This window comes from Astyanax mexicanus, chromosome 4 (assembly GCF_023375975.1).
Source record: "Astyanax mexicanus isolate ESR-SI-001 chromosome 4, AstMex3_surface, whole genome shotgun sequence".
In the NCBI taxonomy this organism is placed as follows: Eukaryota; Metazoa; Chordata; class Actinopteri; order Characiformes; family Acestrorhamphidae; genus Astyanax; species Astyanax mexicanus.
Genome location: NC_064411.1, coordinates 1,160,774 through 1,175,319, shown reverse-complemented (window position 1 = coordinate 1,175,319; position 14,546 = coordinate 1,160,774). Strand labels below are relative to the sequence as shown.

General features: G+C 37.5%; 2 protein-coding genes across 2 annotated transcripts; one reads left to right on the top strand and one right to left on the bottom strand.

Annotated features, from left to right (window-relative positions):
• Positions 1-10: 10 nt before the first annotated feature.
• Positions 11-3,946, top strand: LOC125780415 (zinc finger protein 239-like). The gene is made up of 2 exons (XM_022665531.2): positions 11-238; positions 1,907-3,946. The coding sequence occupies exon 2, from the start codon at positions 2,054-2,056 to the stop codon at positions 3,083-3,085; it is 1,032 nt and encodes a 343-aa protein (XP_022521252.2). The 5' UTR covers positions 11-238; positions 1,907-2,053; the 3' UTR covers positions 3,086-3,946.
• Positions 3,947-6,149: 2,203 nt separating this feature from the next.
• Positions 6,150-14,341, bottom strand: LOC125801559 (zinc finger protein 850-like). Its single transcript, XM_049478393.1, has 3 exons — positions 14,207-14,341; positions 11,866-13,326; positions 6,150-7,800 (listed from the first exon to the last, which is right to left on the bottom strand). Exons 2-3 carry the CDS (start codon positions 13,197-13,199, stop codon positions 6,897-6,899), a joined length of 2,238 nt encoding a protein of 745 aa, XP_049334350.1. The 5' UTR covers positions 13,200-13,326; positions 14,207-14,341; the 3' UTR covers positions 6,150-6,896.
• Between the last annotated feature and the right edge of the window lie 205 nt (positions 14,342-14,546).

Below are 14,546 nucleotides of genomic sequence, written 5' to 3'. Positions count from 1 at the left end.
AAATTAAAGGAAAACTCCAGAGAAGTAGTTATACAGTGTTTTAAATGAGAGTTTTATCTGTTTAGCTCCATTCAGCTCCATGCATTGAGGATTCCCTCGCGGGCTCCCTCTAGCGGTGATGGGGTACAATGTGATATAGCGGGGGAGGGGGCGGGGCTCTACATAACCCGGATGAGGCTGAGCTTCCGGGGTTTCTAGCTGGAGAGGAGGAAGAGCAGTATCAGCTGAATTACAGAAGGTAAGGAGAAGTCTCTCTCTTTCTCTCTCTCTCTCTCTCTCTTTTCTACACGCTGTTCTACATTCACTCCTACACCAACACCACCTTTAGCATGTGCAGCATTTACACCACCAGCACACAGGATAACAGATCCTCACCCTCCTGCCCTCCCTTCCCCACATCACTAATACACACCTGAGATTAATCTTATATAAACACGTTTTGTGGAACTTAAGTTCCTCCTTAAGTTTGTGTGATAAGTCTCTACTCATTTCTTAGTTACTCTTGTTTATTTTCAAATTTTCCTTCTACTAAATCTGGTTCTACTACCACAACAGTTGCTGGTAAGTCATGTGACTTTCCTGTCAAAATAAAAGTCAGCTTGTAAAATATTAAATGTAAGAATTACAGATTTAGTGATTTTAGTGATTATAGTGAGGAGGAGATCAGTTATAGCAGGTGAGAAGTGAAATTTCACTAAGTAACATTGATTAGCCAACTGATTTACCAGAAAACTTGCTATTTCAGTATAATAATAAACACAAATGTTAGCTAAATACAATATCTTTAGCTACGCTGTTTTTAAGAAATCTTACTTAAACCATTACTGTGGAATACAGTCTCAAGCTACTTCAACGATACTTTAATAATGAAAAATATTTGGAATATGGAGTAAAATGCATTAGAATAAGTGAATTCCTAAAAATGTGTCAGCAATATCTAAAATAAATTGTTAAATAACTCCTAACAAGACAGTATAACCTTTTACTAAATTACCAATGTTTAAAAATGTAGTAGATCATGCCAATACATTATGTTTTGAGTTTTTTAAATTTAAGGGTGAATATCTAAATTTTAGTCATCTGGTTGAAGCATTAATCATCCTTTTTACAATGTTTGTTACTGTTGTAAGCACGGTTAATTTATGTAAACTTATCGTTAATGTTCATAGATGTTTTAAACAACATGATTTAATGTTTAATAGAACTAACATTATAAAGAAAGATATTTATTTCAGCTACTGACAGCATGTTTTATACTGTACTATTTTAGATTATTTTTATTACGATTTAGATTATTCTTCTTCACAGAGTATCATTCAAATCAAATGAAAATATTGAAACAGGTGAAAACTCTTTCAGTCTGGTGATGTTGAGCAGTGTAGTCTGTGTTATGCTGTCTCTCTCTAAAGCATATAAATTCCATACCGGGCTCACTGCTCAAAATATTACATGCTCAGAAAAAAGTAAAACACTAGATGTGAAATGTTATTAAAAGTTATTATTCACTAAATGCGTAGCCACATTTCCATGACAACTAATAAGAAGTGATGATATTTAAGGTGGAATGGAAAATTAAGGGAAAATATTAATTCATTAGCTAGAGTGAGCTAATGTAAAATGACTGAAAACAAGAGACATTTGTTCAGATGGCTGGTTAATAATATAGGTTTGTGAAGCATTGATTTGAATTAATGTTTAGTGTAAAGGAAAAAGTTTCGGACATCATTGGTCACGTGATCAATGCAGAACGAATCAGGCTGAACAGTGGGCAGTACCTATAAAGGCACTAATATGAAGATGTCCCAGTAGTTTTGTCAATTTAGTGTAACTGATTTAGGTAGCTCTCTTCAGTTAATTGACCTGCTTTAATTTTAATATACAACTGCATTTTTCTTTTTTTTTTCAGAAGTGAAAATATTCTCCTGAAGTTCATCACCAACAACCAGGATATTTAACATAGAGCAATGTTAAACTGCTGAAAGAGGTGAAGCACAAGCCATCTTGAAGAATCTCCAGAACACGCAGTAATTCTTTTGCTACATTTAACAGACAAATGAAGCCAAGTCCCGACATGGAGAAACATCAGCACCCTGTCAAGAGTTTTACTAAACAGAGTGATCTCAAAGATCACCAGCGCATTCACACAGAAGAGAAACCGTATCACTGCTCAGACTGTGGGAAGAGTTTTAAGCGACAGAGTACTCTTAAAATACACCAGCGCGTTCACACAGGAGAAAAAACTCATTACTGTTCCGACTGTGGGAGAAGATTTACTAAACAGAGTGATCTTAAACTACATCAGCGCATTCACACCGGAGAGAAACCGTTTTACTGCTCAGACTGTGGGAAGAGTTTTAATCAACAGAGTAATTTCAAAATACACCAGCGCATTCACACAGGAGAGAAACCGTATCACTGCTCAGACTGTGGGAAGAGCTTTAATCAACAGAGTGATCTCAAACAGCATCATCGCATTCACACTGGAGAGAAACCGTATCACTGCTCAGACTGTGGGAAGAGTTTTACTCAACAGAGTACTCTTAAACTGCATCAACGCATTCACACAGGAGAGAAACCGTATTATTGCTCAGACTGTGGGACGAGTTTTAATCGAGGGAGTAATCTCAAAACACACCAGCGCATTCACACAGGAGAGAAACCGTATTACTGCTCCGACTGTGGGAAGAGTTGTACTACACAGAGTGATCTCAAACGACACCAGCGCATTCACACTGGAGAGAAACCGTATCACTGCTCAGACTGTGGGAAAAGTTTTACTACACAGAGTGATCTCAAACTACACCAGCGCATTCACACAGGAGAGAAACCGTATCACTGCTCAGACTGTGGGAAAAGTTTTACTACACAGAGTACTCTCAAAATACATCAGCGCATTCACACAGGAGAGAAACCGTATTACTGCTCCGACTGTGGGAAGAGTTGTACTACACAGAGTGATCTCAAACGACACCAGCGCATTCACACAGGAGAGAAACCGTATCACTGCTCAGACTGTGAGAAATGTTTTACTACACAGAGTACTCTCAAAAAACACCAGCGTGTTCACACAACATATAAACTATAAAAACTTTACTGATTTACAGGTGCACTGCATTAGATCTAATAATATTCCACTTTAAAAAGTGTGGATGGGGGAGGGGGGCTGATGGCAACACCCGCTGCTCGCTGATGACAGGTAACTGAAGAGCACATGTATTCACCTCAGAGTCGCCAAAAGTCTCCAATAACACCACAAAAACTCGCTAGATTTGTCGCTAGTCGCTTTTTTACAAAATAAAGTCGGTATTAACCGCGAGGCCCATCCATACGAAAAGTGAAGGGAAAAACACCACTTGAGACACTCTAGAGAGTGTGCTCCCAAAAGTGAGACCCAGAACCACAGAATGACGACACTGTGCTGAGAGACAGTCAGCGCGAGTGTGCTCTCTCAGTTTCTGTGCATCAGGCCACTGTCACGGTTGTATTTACCGTCCTGCTTGTGCTCTCCACATTTATGTGCGTTACATGCAAAGTATCAAAACAGGCACCAATTTTTTTTTTTATATATATATTTCCGTACTCAGTAGTGCCAAAGCATTTTTGATACCTTTCTGGTATCGAAAATCCTGATTTTAAAGCTCCACTAGGTAGAATTGAGATTTTGTGCTCGTGGGCTCCCTCTAGATTTGTAGAGTGTAATAAATGTTTCAGGCCGATTAGTTTCTCTTTCTCGTTTTCTGGCTTTCACAGACATATTCGGTCTCTTTCCAGCTTCTGCCAGAGTGTCTGTATGTTAGTTTGTAAAGCTTGTAAAGCTGTAATTTTACTTCTTTAAAAAGATTAAAAATCAAGGAAATCCTACCTAGTGCTGCTTTAACAGGAATGTCACAACAATGTCATATGAAACACAAATCATTTTATTAAATCATTTGAGTTATTAAAACAATTGGTGTGTGATTCTGTTTATTTTTTGATTTAGAAATGGCATGAAAATGTTTATTGAATAATGTTAAAAGTGTTAGCAGGCGATTAATTGCACGTTTAAATAACTATGAAAAAAAAAGAGATTTATTTAGCTTCCATTTGTAATATAAGAGAGGCTGCTTTTGCAAAGATCTAGCCAGCTAATCTAACGCTAGCTAAGTTAGCCTTGTATAGAAGGCTTGCATTGCTCTCTGAACAAAGTAAGGTAGGCTTGGGTAAAAGTAGCCGCTGAGAGAGAATGTGTGTGTGTGTGTGCCAAAAAGCTTTTTCTACGAAATGATAACTACTGCCTTGTATACTTCTAATACGAGGTAGCTGGCTAACTATCTAGTTTTCTTTCACTGAAATAAAGTAGTAAACATTAGCTAACCTAGATAGCTAAATCATTTCATAATGAAATAAGGTAGTAAACATTAGCCAACCTAGCTAAAACATTCCACACTGAATTAAAGGAGTTAACATTAGCTAACCTAGCTAGCTAAATCATTCCACACTGAAAAAAACTAGTTAACATTAGCTAAAGTAGCTAAATCATTCCATACTGAAATAAAGGAGTTAACATTAGCTAACCAAGCTAAAACATTTTACACTAAAATAATGTAGTTAACATTAGCTAATCTAGCTAAAAACATTTTATAGTTGGCTAATCTAACTAAAAACATTCTATAGTTAGATAATCTAGCTAAAACCTTCCACATTAAAATAAAGTAGTTAACATTAGCTAACCTAGCTAAAACATTCCACACTGAAATAAAGTAGTTATAGTTAGCTAACCTTGCTAGCTTAATCATCCCACATTGAAATATAGTAGTTAACATTAGCTACCCTAGCTAGCTGAAACATTCCACACTGAAATAAAGTAGTTATAGTTAGCTAACCTTGCTAGCTATAGTTAGCTAACCTTGCTAGCTTAATCATCCCACATTGAAATATAGTAGTTAACATTAGCTACCCTAGCTAGCTGAAACATTCCACACTGAAATAAAGTAGTTATAGTTAGCTAACCTTGCTAGCTTAATCATCCCACATTGAAATATAGTAGTTAACATTAGCTAACCTTGCTAGCTTAATCATCCCACATTGAAATATAGTAGTTAACATTAGCTAACCTTGCTAGCTTAATCATCCCACATTGAAATATAGTAGTTAACATTAGCTAAAGTAGCTAAATCATTCCATACTGAAATAAAGGAGTTAACATTAGCTAACCAAGCTAAAACATTTTACACTAAAATAATGTAGTTAACATTAGCTAATCTAGCTAAAAACATTTTATAGTTGGCTAATCTAGCTAAAAACATTCTATAGTTAGATAATCTAGCTAAAACATTCCACATTAAAATAAAGTAGTTAACATTAGCTAACCAAGCTAAAACATTCTACACTAAAATAATGTAGTTAACATTAGCTAATCTAGCTAAAAACTTTCTATAATTAGATAATCTATCTGAATCATTCCACATTAAAATAAAGTAGTTAACATTAGCTAACCTAGCTAAAAAATTATACACTAAAATAATGTAGTTAACATTAGCTAATCTAGCTAAAAACTTTCTATAATTAGATAATCTATCTGAATCATTCCACATTAAAATAAAGTAGTTAACATTAGCTAACCTAGCTAAAACATTCCACACTGAAATAAAGTAGTTAACATTAGCTAAGCTAGCTGAAACATTCCACACTGAAATAAAGTAGTTATAGTTAGCTAACCTTGCTAGCTTAATCATCCCACATTGAAATTTAGTAGTTAACATTAGCTAACCTTGCTAGCTGAAACATTCAACATTGAAATAAAGTAGTTAACATTAGCTAAACTAGATAGCTTAATCATTCCACATTGAAATAAAGTAGTTAACATTAGCTATTATATTAGCTATTTTATTATGAAATAAAATATTTTCTAATATTTTATTTTACTTTATTTTGCTGTGGAACATCTCAGCAAGACAGGTTATTGTTAGTCGTTAAAGGTTGTTTGTCAATTTAAAATATAGCTTGCTATTTACTCAAATGTTTTTTGATGCCAACATTTAGCCAAATGTTTTTGGACGTAGCTATATTATTTTATAAGTATGCATTCCACTATTTAGTCAAAAGTTTTTGGACTCCACACCACTTAGACCCATTTCCAAATGTTAAAACTATTATTACTATATGGAGGGTAGTTTGAAGTGACTTTTCATAACGAAATACATTTTGCTGTTTAACTTAGAAAGGTTAAAAAGGTTGTATCAATTTGGTGTAAATTCTTGAACAGTGTTAACTTGCATTGTAAAGTTTGAATATGCATGGTGACCATCACAAAGTGAAGCATTGATTATTTATTATGAGGAGTAAATGTGTGACGAATACCAGGACCTGGGGAGACAAGCGCAGATTAGTAAACAGGTTTATTCACAGGACTAGGCAAACAAAGGTAGTCAGGGACAGGCAATATACTAGATATATACTCTGCATATACTAGAAAAGAGATTAAATGCATTTAAAACCTTCTAGGCATAAGCGCTGAAGGGCTGGTCCTAAACGTTTAGTTACAAGCTAAGAATCCTACTCTACTTCTAACAACTACGACATCTAAATTTTAAAGACTAAGTTATGCTAATCTAATATCTGGTGCACTTATATCCTTGCTCGACCTCGAACGTCCTTCCCTTCTTCAGAACTGAACTCCTACCGTAAATACCCTAAAAACTGAGCTCTGTCTCACGAAGAATGTCCTGGAATATCAAACATACGAAAAAACATAACATGGAATTCAATAAACATAATTCCTGGATAATAATCATTTTGCTAAACCTGTAAAATCCATTGTTAAATTCAGTTCATGTTTGTTTCTGGTGGAACATGTCCCAAGTGACAAAGTGAAACATTTGTGTAGGATAAGGTGTTCTGTCTGAAAGATTTCCGATTCACACTTTTAATTGTCTTGGAACAGATTTGTGAGTTTTCTCTCCTGTGTGAATGCACTGGTGTTTTTTGAGTTTCCTCTGTGTAGTAAAACTCTTCTCACAGTCTGAGCAGTAATACGGTTTCACTCCTGTGTGAATGCGTTGGTGTATTTTGAGATTACTCTGTTGACTAAAACACTTCCCACAGTCTGAGCAGTGAAACGGTTTCTCTCCTGTGTGAATGCGCTGGTGCAGTTTGAGAGTCCCCAGGCGATTAAAACTCTTTTCACAGTCTGAGCAGTAATAGGATTTCTCTCCTGTGTGAATGCGTTGGTGCAGATTGAGAGTACTCTGTTGATTAAAGCTTTTCCCACAGTCTGAGCAGTGATACGGTTTCTCTCCTGTGTGAATGCGCTGATGCAGTTTGAGATTACTCTGTTGAGTAAAACACTTTCCACAGTCAGAGCAGTGAAACGGTTTCTCTCCTGTGTGAATGCGCTGATGCAGTTTGAGAGTCCCCAGGCGATTAAAACTCTTCCCACAGTCTGAGCAGTAATATGATTTCTCTCCTGTGTGAATGCGCTGGTGTAGTTTGAGAGTACTCTGTTGATTAAAACTCTTCCCACAGTCTGAGCAGTAATACGGTTTCTCTCCTGTGTGAATGCGCTGGTGCAGTTCAAGATGACTCTGTAGATTAAAACTCTTCCCACACTCTGAGCAGTAATACGGTTTCTCTCCTGTGTGAATGCGCTGGTGTATTTTGAGATTACCCCGTGTAGTGAAATTCTTCCCACAGTCTGAGCAGTGATACGGTTTCTCTCCTGTGTGAATGCGCTGGTGTATTTTGAGAGTACTTTGTTGAGTAAAACTCTTCCCACAGTCTGAGCAGTGATACGGTTTCTCTCCTGTGTGAATGCGCTGGTGTATTTTGAGATCAGTCTGTTGAGTAAAACTCTTCCCACAGTCTGAGCAGTGATGCGGTTTCTCTCCTGTGTGAATGCGCTTGTGTAGTTTGAGATGAATCTGTTGATCAAAACTCATCCCACAGTCTGAGCAGTGAAACGGTTTCTCTCCTGTGTGAATGCGCTGGTGTTTTTTAAGATCACTCTGTTTAGTAAAACTCTTGACAGGGTGCTGATGTTTCTCCATGTCGGGTCTTGGCTTCATTTGTCTGTTAAATGTATCAAACAATTTCTGCGTGTTCCGGAGATTCTTCTGGATGGCTTGTGCTTCACCTCTTTCAGTAATTTAACATTGCTCTTGGTTAAAGATCCTGATTGTTGGGGACGAATGTCTGGAAAAAAGAAAGAAAAATGCAGTTGTATATTAAAACAAAAAGCAAGTCAATTAACTGGAGCCTAAATCAGTTACAATATATTGACATCTGGGACATCTTCATATTACCACATCTGTACTTTTATCCCATTCTAAATGCATAGTGTAAGAGAAGGCTGACACCCGTTTAGTGCCTTTATAAGCACTGCCCACTGTTTAGACAGACAGCCTTGATTCTGTTCTGGTCTCACTAGAATCTAAGAATGTAAAGAGAGAAAGAAAGACGAAAAGAAAGAGTGATGTTACCCCTGAATCTGAAGCTTCGAGGCATGTGCCAAAAAAGAGACATGTATTGGTTTAAATCACTCTGCCGATGCTTGATTCGTTCTACATTGATCATGTGACCAATGATGTCCGAAGCTTTTTCCTTCACACCAATTTATAAAAGTTTTTTTTTTTTTTTTACTCCTGATAATTATTTTCCACCACATAATCTTCAGGCTAAAGGTGATTTGCATTCCTGAGTTCAAGACATGTTTTTATTTTTTTTGTATATGTAGATCAAAATCCTTTAAAAATAAAATGGTGAGAAATGTAAAGGTAATTGTGCTTTTTACACAGAAAAACTGCAGCTCCACATCAATGGCTTTACTGATTTGTTTAATAAATTGTTTAGTACCTATTTGCTTCCTCTTGGTTACATTATCCGGAAGCATGGTCTGAGCTATCACCTTTATGCAGCCGACACCCAGATTTATATTTGCACTAATTCTGATATTCCATCCACTCTGATCTCCTTAAACCACTGTTTACAAGACATCAAAAATTGGATGCACAACAATTTCCTGAAGCTTAACTCAGATAAAACAGAAGTACTTTTAATTGGGCCCAAGTCCACTATTGAGTCTGCTGGCAATATTACAGTTACTATCGATAGTTCAAATGTCTCTCCATCTGCACATGTTAAAAATCTTGGTGTTATCCTGGACACAAAATTATCTTTTGAATCATATGTCAGTAAAATCAGGCAGTCTGCATTCTTTTACCTCAGAAACATTGCACGTATTCGGTCACATCTCTCATTCACTGATGCTGAGCGCCTTATACATACATTTATCACGCCACGTCTCGATTACTGTAACGCTCTTCTAAATGGTCTACCATCACGTACCTTAAACAAACTCTTTTAAATCCTTACTCAAAACTCATCCTTTTAGGGAAGCTTACTGCTGTTAACCTATCTTTACTTGTACTTTTCTTTATTTTTTATTTTATTTTTTTTTGTTGTTGTTTTTAAATACTTGCACTGTTATGTGTAAGTGCTTGTATGCATGTTTTTTTTATGCACTATACCTTTTGTCTACGGCTGTGTTATTACGCGCTTTGAGTGACGAGGCAAAGAGCACAGAACAAGATTGGCTAACGTTCTCTCTCACAAGCGAACACGAGTGCTTGTTAATTATTTTATTATAATAAATATTCTTTAATACAAAGTACAGTATCATTGGAGACTTATTTTATGCATCTACATTCATACAGCTCAAGGCATGACACATTTTAATTAGTTTATTTATAAAAGATGTGTTTGTATCTTAAATATAAATATAAAAAAAGCAAATGGATGCATGTCGGGCAATGCAGCGTCTATTTATGTCTAAAATGCAAGAAATGCTGACTTGATGCTTTGGCTGGCCACATTATTTCACTTAGAAGGAAATGCAGGAAGGTTTGTATACAAATTCAAAGAATAAAATATGTCCTGACTTGGTGAAGGTATTGGCAGCTGTGTTTAACTGTGTTTTCTTTAGCTACCGGTTTAAATGCTGGTAACATTAGCTAGCTACATAACATTAGATACTTGGTTTAAAAGAGCACTGGGAACACTGGTTAGCTAGATAACATTAGATACGTGGTTTAAAAACCACTGGGAATATTGGCTAGCTAGATAACATCGGCTACTTTGGTCCCCTTTTATGGGCCAGTTCTGCCTATTAAACAGTACGTCAGCTCCCACTGTAGATGAACACTGTGTGGGGCACGCAGAACATTTTTAATGTACCACGAACAATGTTTTGTTTTAAAAAATACTGCAACTGGATAGAGGGGTACATTAATTTTGAAGGTAAGGTAAGGTTTTATCCACCTTTAGCTAAGCTAGCCCAGTGTTAACTAGCTGGCAATTCCAAACAATAAAATACTATTAACAGCCTGAATGTCTTAAATACATTACATTTGTGAGAAATTGTTGTTACATAGCCTAAATGGTGGATAATGTACAAGCGGTCTGTAATGGTTAATTCTTAACTTTTATAGATAAATTTTGCCGTCAGGTGTGGTATTGGTAACAACACTGGGTCATTTTACAAGCTAATTTTGCTAATGCTCTTGCTTTAAAGCTAGAAAAATCTGTAAATCTACGCTTACTGTTAATAAACAGAAGCGATTTACTCACCCAAATAAACAGTTTCTAGGGGAGAAATCTGTGTAGATTAACATCCAGCGCTGATCCTGCTCTTCCTCCGGCGCTACGGGAGAATAAACTCATCCAGCTACAGACCCCGGAAGCTCAGTCTCATCCGGGTTAAGTAGAGCCCCGCCCCTTCCTCTGCTATATCACATTATACCACATCACCGCTAGAGGGAGCGCGCCATAGGGAGTCCTCAATGCATGGAGCTGAATGTAGCTAAACAGCTCAAACTCTCATTTAAAACACTGTATAACTACTTCTCTGGGATTTTCCTTTAATTTTACAAAGTAGAACAAAGTATTTCACTAATATAGGAAAGAAAACGTACCCCTATATTTCCATTTTCTACAACTAATGTTTTTTTTCCTAAATTAAAAAAATTAAGCGCAAACAAGTCGGGGCATCACTTAAAGTTTAACATCAACAGTGAGGACCAAGTCCATCTGGTACAACATACAGTTGTACCAGCCTTTATTACATACAGTGTTAAACAGGTTGTATCAATTTGGTGTAAATTCTTGAACAGTGTTAACTTGCATGGTAAAGTTTGAATATGCATGGTGACCATCACAAAGTGAAGCATTGATTATTTATTATAAGGAGTAAATGTGTGACAAATACCAGGACATGAGGAGACAAGTGCAGATTAGTAAACAGGTATATTCACAGGACTAGGTAAACAGAGGTAGTCAGGGACAGGCAATATACTAGATATATACTCTGCATATACTAGAAAAGAGATCACATCCATTTAATACCTTCTAAGCATAAGCGCTGAAGGGTTGGTCCTAAACTTTTAGTTGCAAGCTAAGAATCCTACTCTACTCCTAAGAACTACGACATCTAAATTTTAAAGACTAAGTTACGCTAATCTTACATCTGGTGCACGCACTGGCAGTGCCCTCGCTCGACCTCGAACGGCCTTCCCTTTTTCAGAACTGAACTCCTACCGTAACTACCCTAAAAACTGAGCTCTGTCTCACTAAGAAGGTCCTGGAATATCAAACATACGAGAAAACATAACATGGAAATTCAATAAACATAATTCCTGGATGAGAATCATTTTGCTGAACCTGTAAAATCCATTGTTAAACTCAGTTCATGTTTGTTTCTGGTGGAACATGTCCCAAGTGACAAAGTGAAACATTTGTGTAGGATAAGGTGTTCTGTCTGAAAGATTTACACACTTTTAATTGCCGTGGAACAAATTTGAGATAGTTGTCTCTCCTGTGTGAATGCGCTGGTGTTTTTTGAGATTACTCTGATGATTAAAATTCTTCCCGCAGACTGAGCAGTGATACGGTTTCTCTCCTGTGTGAATGCGCTGGTGATTTTTGAGCTCACTCTGTGTAGTAAAACTCTTCTCACAGTCTGAGCACTGATACGGTTTCTCTCCTGTGTGAATGCGCTGGTGCAGTTTGAGATGACTCTGTTGAGTAAAACTCTTCCCACAGTCTGAGCAGTAATACGGTTTCTCCCCTGTGTGAATGCGCTGATGCAGTTTGAGAGTCCCCAGTTGTTTAAAACTCTTCCCACAGTCTGAGCAGTAATATGGTTTCTCTCCTGTGTGAATGCGCTGGTGCAGTTTGAGAGTACTCTGTAGATTAAAACTCTTCCCACAGTCTGAGCAGTGATACGGTTTCTCTCCTGTGTGAATGCGCTGGTGCATTTTGAGATTACCATGTGTACTGAAATTCTTCCCACAGTCTGAGCAGTAATACGGTTTCTCTCCTGTGTGAATGCGCTGGTGTTTTTTGAGAGTACTCTGTTGAGTAAAACTCTTCCCACAGTCTGAGCAGTAATACAGTTTCTCTCCTGTGTGAATGCGGCGGTGTATTTTGAGATCACTCTGTTGATTAAAACTCTTCCCACAGTCTGAGCAGTGATACGGTTTCTCTCCTGTGTGAACGCGCTGGTGTTTTTTGAGATTACTCTGTTGATTAAAACTCGTGCCACAGTCTGAGCACTGATACGGTTTCTCCCCTGTGTGAATGCGCTGATGCAGTTTGAGAGTCCCCAGTTGTTTAAAACTCTTCCCACAGTCTGAGCAGTAATATGGTTTCTCTCCTGTGTGAATGCGCTGGTGCAGTTTGAGAGTACTCTGTAGATTAAAACTCTTCCCACAGTCTGAGCAGTGATACGGTTTCTCTCCTGTGTGAATGCGCTGGTGCATTTTGAGATTACCATGTGTACTGAAATTCTTCCCACAGTCTGAGCAGTAATACGGTTTCTCTCCTGTGTGAATGCGCTGGTGTTTTTTGAGAGTACTCTGTTGAATAAAACTCTTCCCACAGTCTGAGCAGTAATACGGTTTCTCTCCTGTGTGAATGCGCTGGTGTTTTTTGAGAGTACTCTGTTGAGTAAAACTCTTCCCACAGTCTGAGCAGTAATACGGTTTCTCTCCTGTGTGAATGCGCTGGTGTTGTTTGAGAGTACTCTGTTGATTAAAACTCATTCCACAGTCTGAGCAGTGATACGGCTTCTCTCCTGTGTGAACGCGCTGGTGATTTTTGAGATCACTCTGTTTAATAAAACTCTTGACAGAGTGCTGAAGATTCTCCATGTCGGGACTTGGTTTCATTTGTCTGTTAAACGTATCAAACAGTTTCTGCGTGTTCTGGAGATTCTTCTGGATGGCTTGTGCTTCACCTCTTTCAGTAATTTCACATTGCTCTTAGTTAAATATCCTGGTTATTGGGGATGAATTTCTGGAAAAAAACAAGAAAAATGTATATTAAAACAAAAGCAAGTCAATTAACTGAAGCCTAAATCAGTTACAATATATTGACATCTGGGACATCTTCATATTACCACATCTGTACTTTTATCCCATTCTAAGTCCATAGTGTAAGGGTCCTCACTTGGTGAAGGTATTGGCAGCTGTGTTTTGCTGTGTTGTCTTTAGCTACTGGTTAAAATGCTGGTAACATTAGCCAGCTACATAACATTAGATACTTGGTTTAACAGAGCACTGGGAACATTAGCTAGCTAGATAATATCAGCTACTTTGGTCCCCTTTTATGGGCCGCTTCTGCCTATTAAACAGTTCTCTATTTCTCTCTCTGCCAGTCGCGTTAAGGAAACACGGCAGCTCCCACTGTAGATGAACACTGTGTGGAGCACGCAGCACTTTTTTTTATTGTACCACGAACAATGTTTTGTTTAAAAAATACAGCAACTAGATAGAGGGGTACATTACTTTTGTAGGTAAGGTAAGGTTTTATCCACCTTTAGCTAACCTAACCAAAGCTATCTAGATAGTTAGCTAAGCTAAACTAGCTGGCAATTCCAAACAATAAAATACTATTAGCAGCCTGAATGTCTTAAATACATTCCATTTGTGAGAAGTTGGTGTTATATAGCCTAAATGGTGGATAATGTACAAGCTGTTTGTAATGGTAATTCTTTTTTATAGATTTAATAAATTTTATAAATATTTATAAATAAATTTAGCCGTCAGGTGTGGTATTGGTAAAAACACTGGGTCATTTTACAAGCTAATTCTGCTAAGGCTAATGCTCCTGCCTCAATGCTAGAAAAGTCTGTAAATCTAAGCTTACTGTTAATAAACAGAAGCGATTTACTCACCCAAATAAACGGTTTTTATGGGAGAAATCTGTGTAGATTAACACCCAGCGCTGATCCTGCTCTTCCTCCGGCGCTACGGGAGAATAAACTCATCCAGCTACAGACACCGGAAGCTCAGTCTCATCCGGGTTATGTAGAGCCCCGCCCCCTCCCCAGCTATATCACATTTTACCCAGAGCCACAGAGAGACAGTGTGCCGGGTACTGCCGTGTGGACTGGAGGAGCATCCAGACCCAGAGAGGCCATAAAATCCTTTTTCAGAGGTTAAATAAAATACCACGGTACCCGTGGCTTGTTAAAAAGTCCTAAAATGTTTTACATTTAGTTTTACAAATTCAAA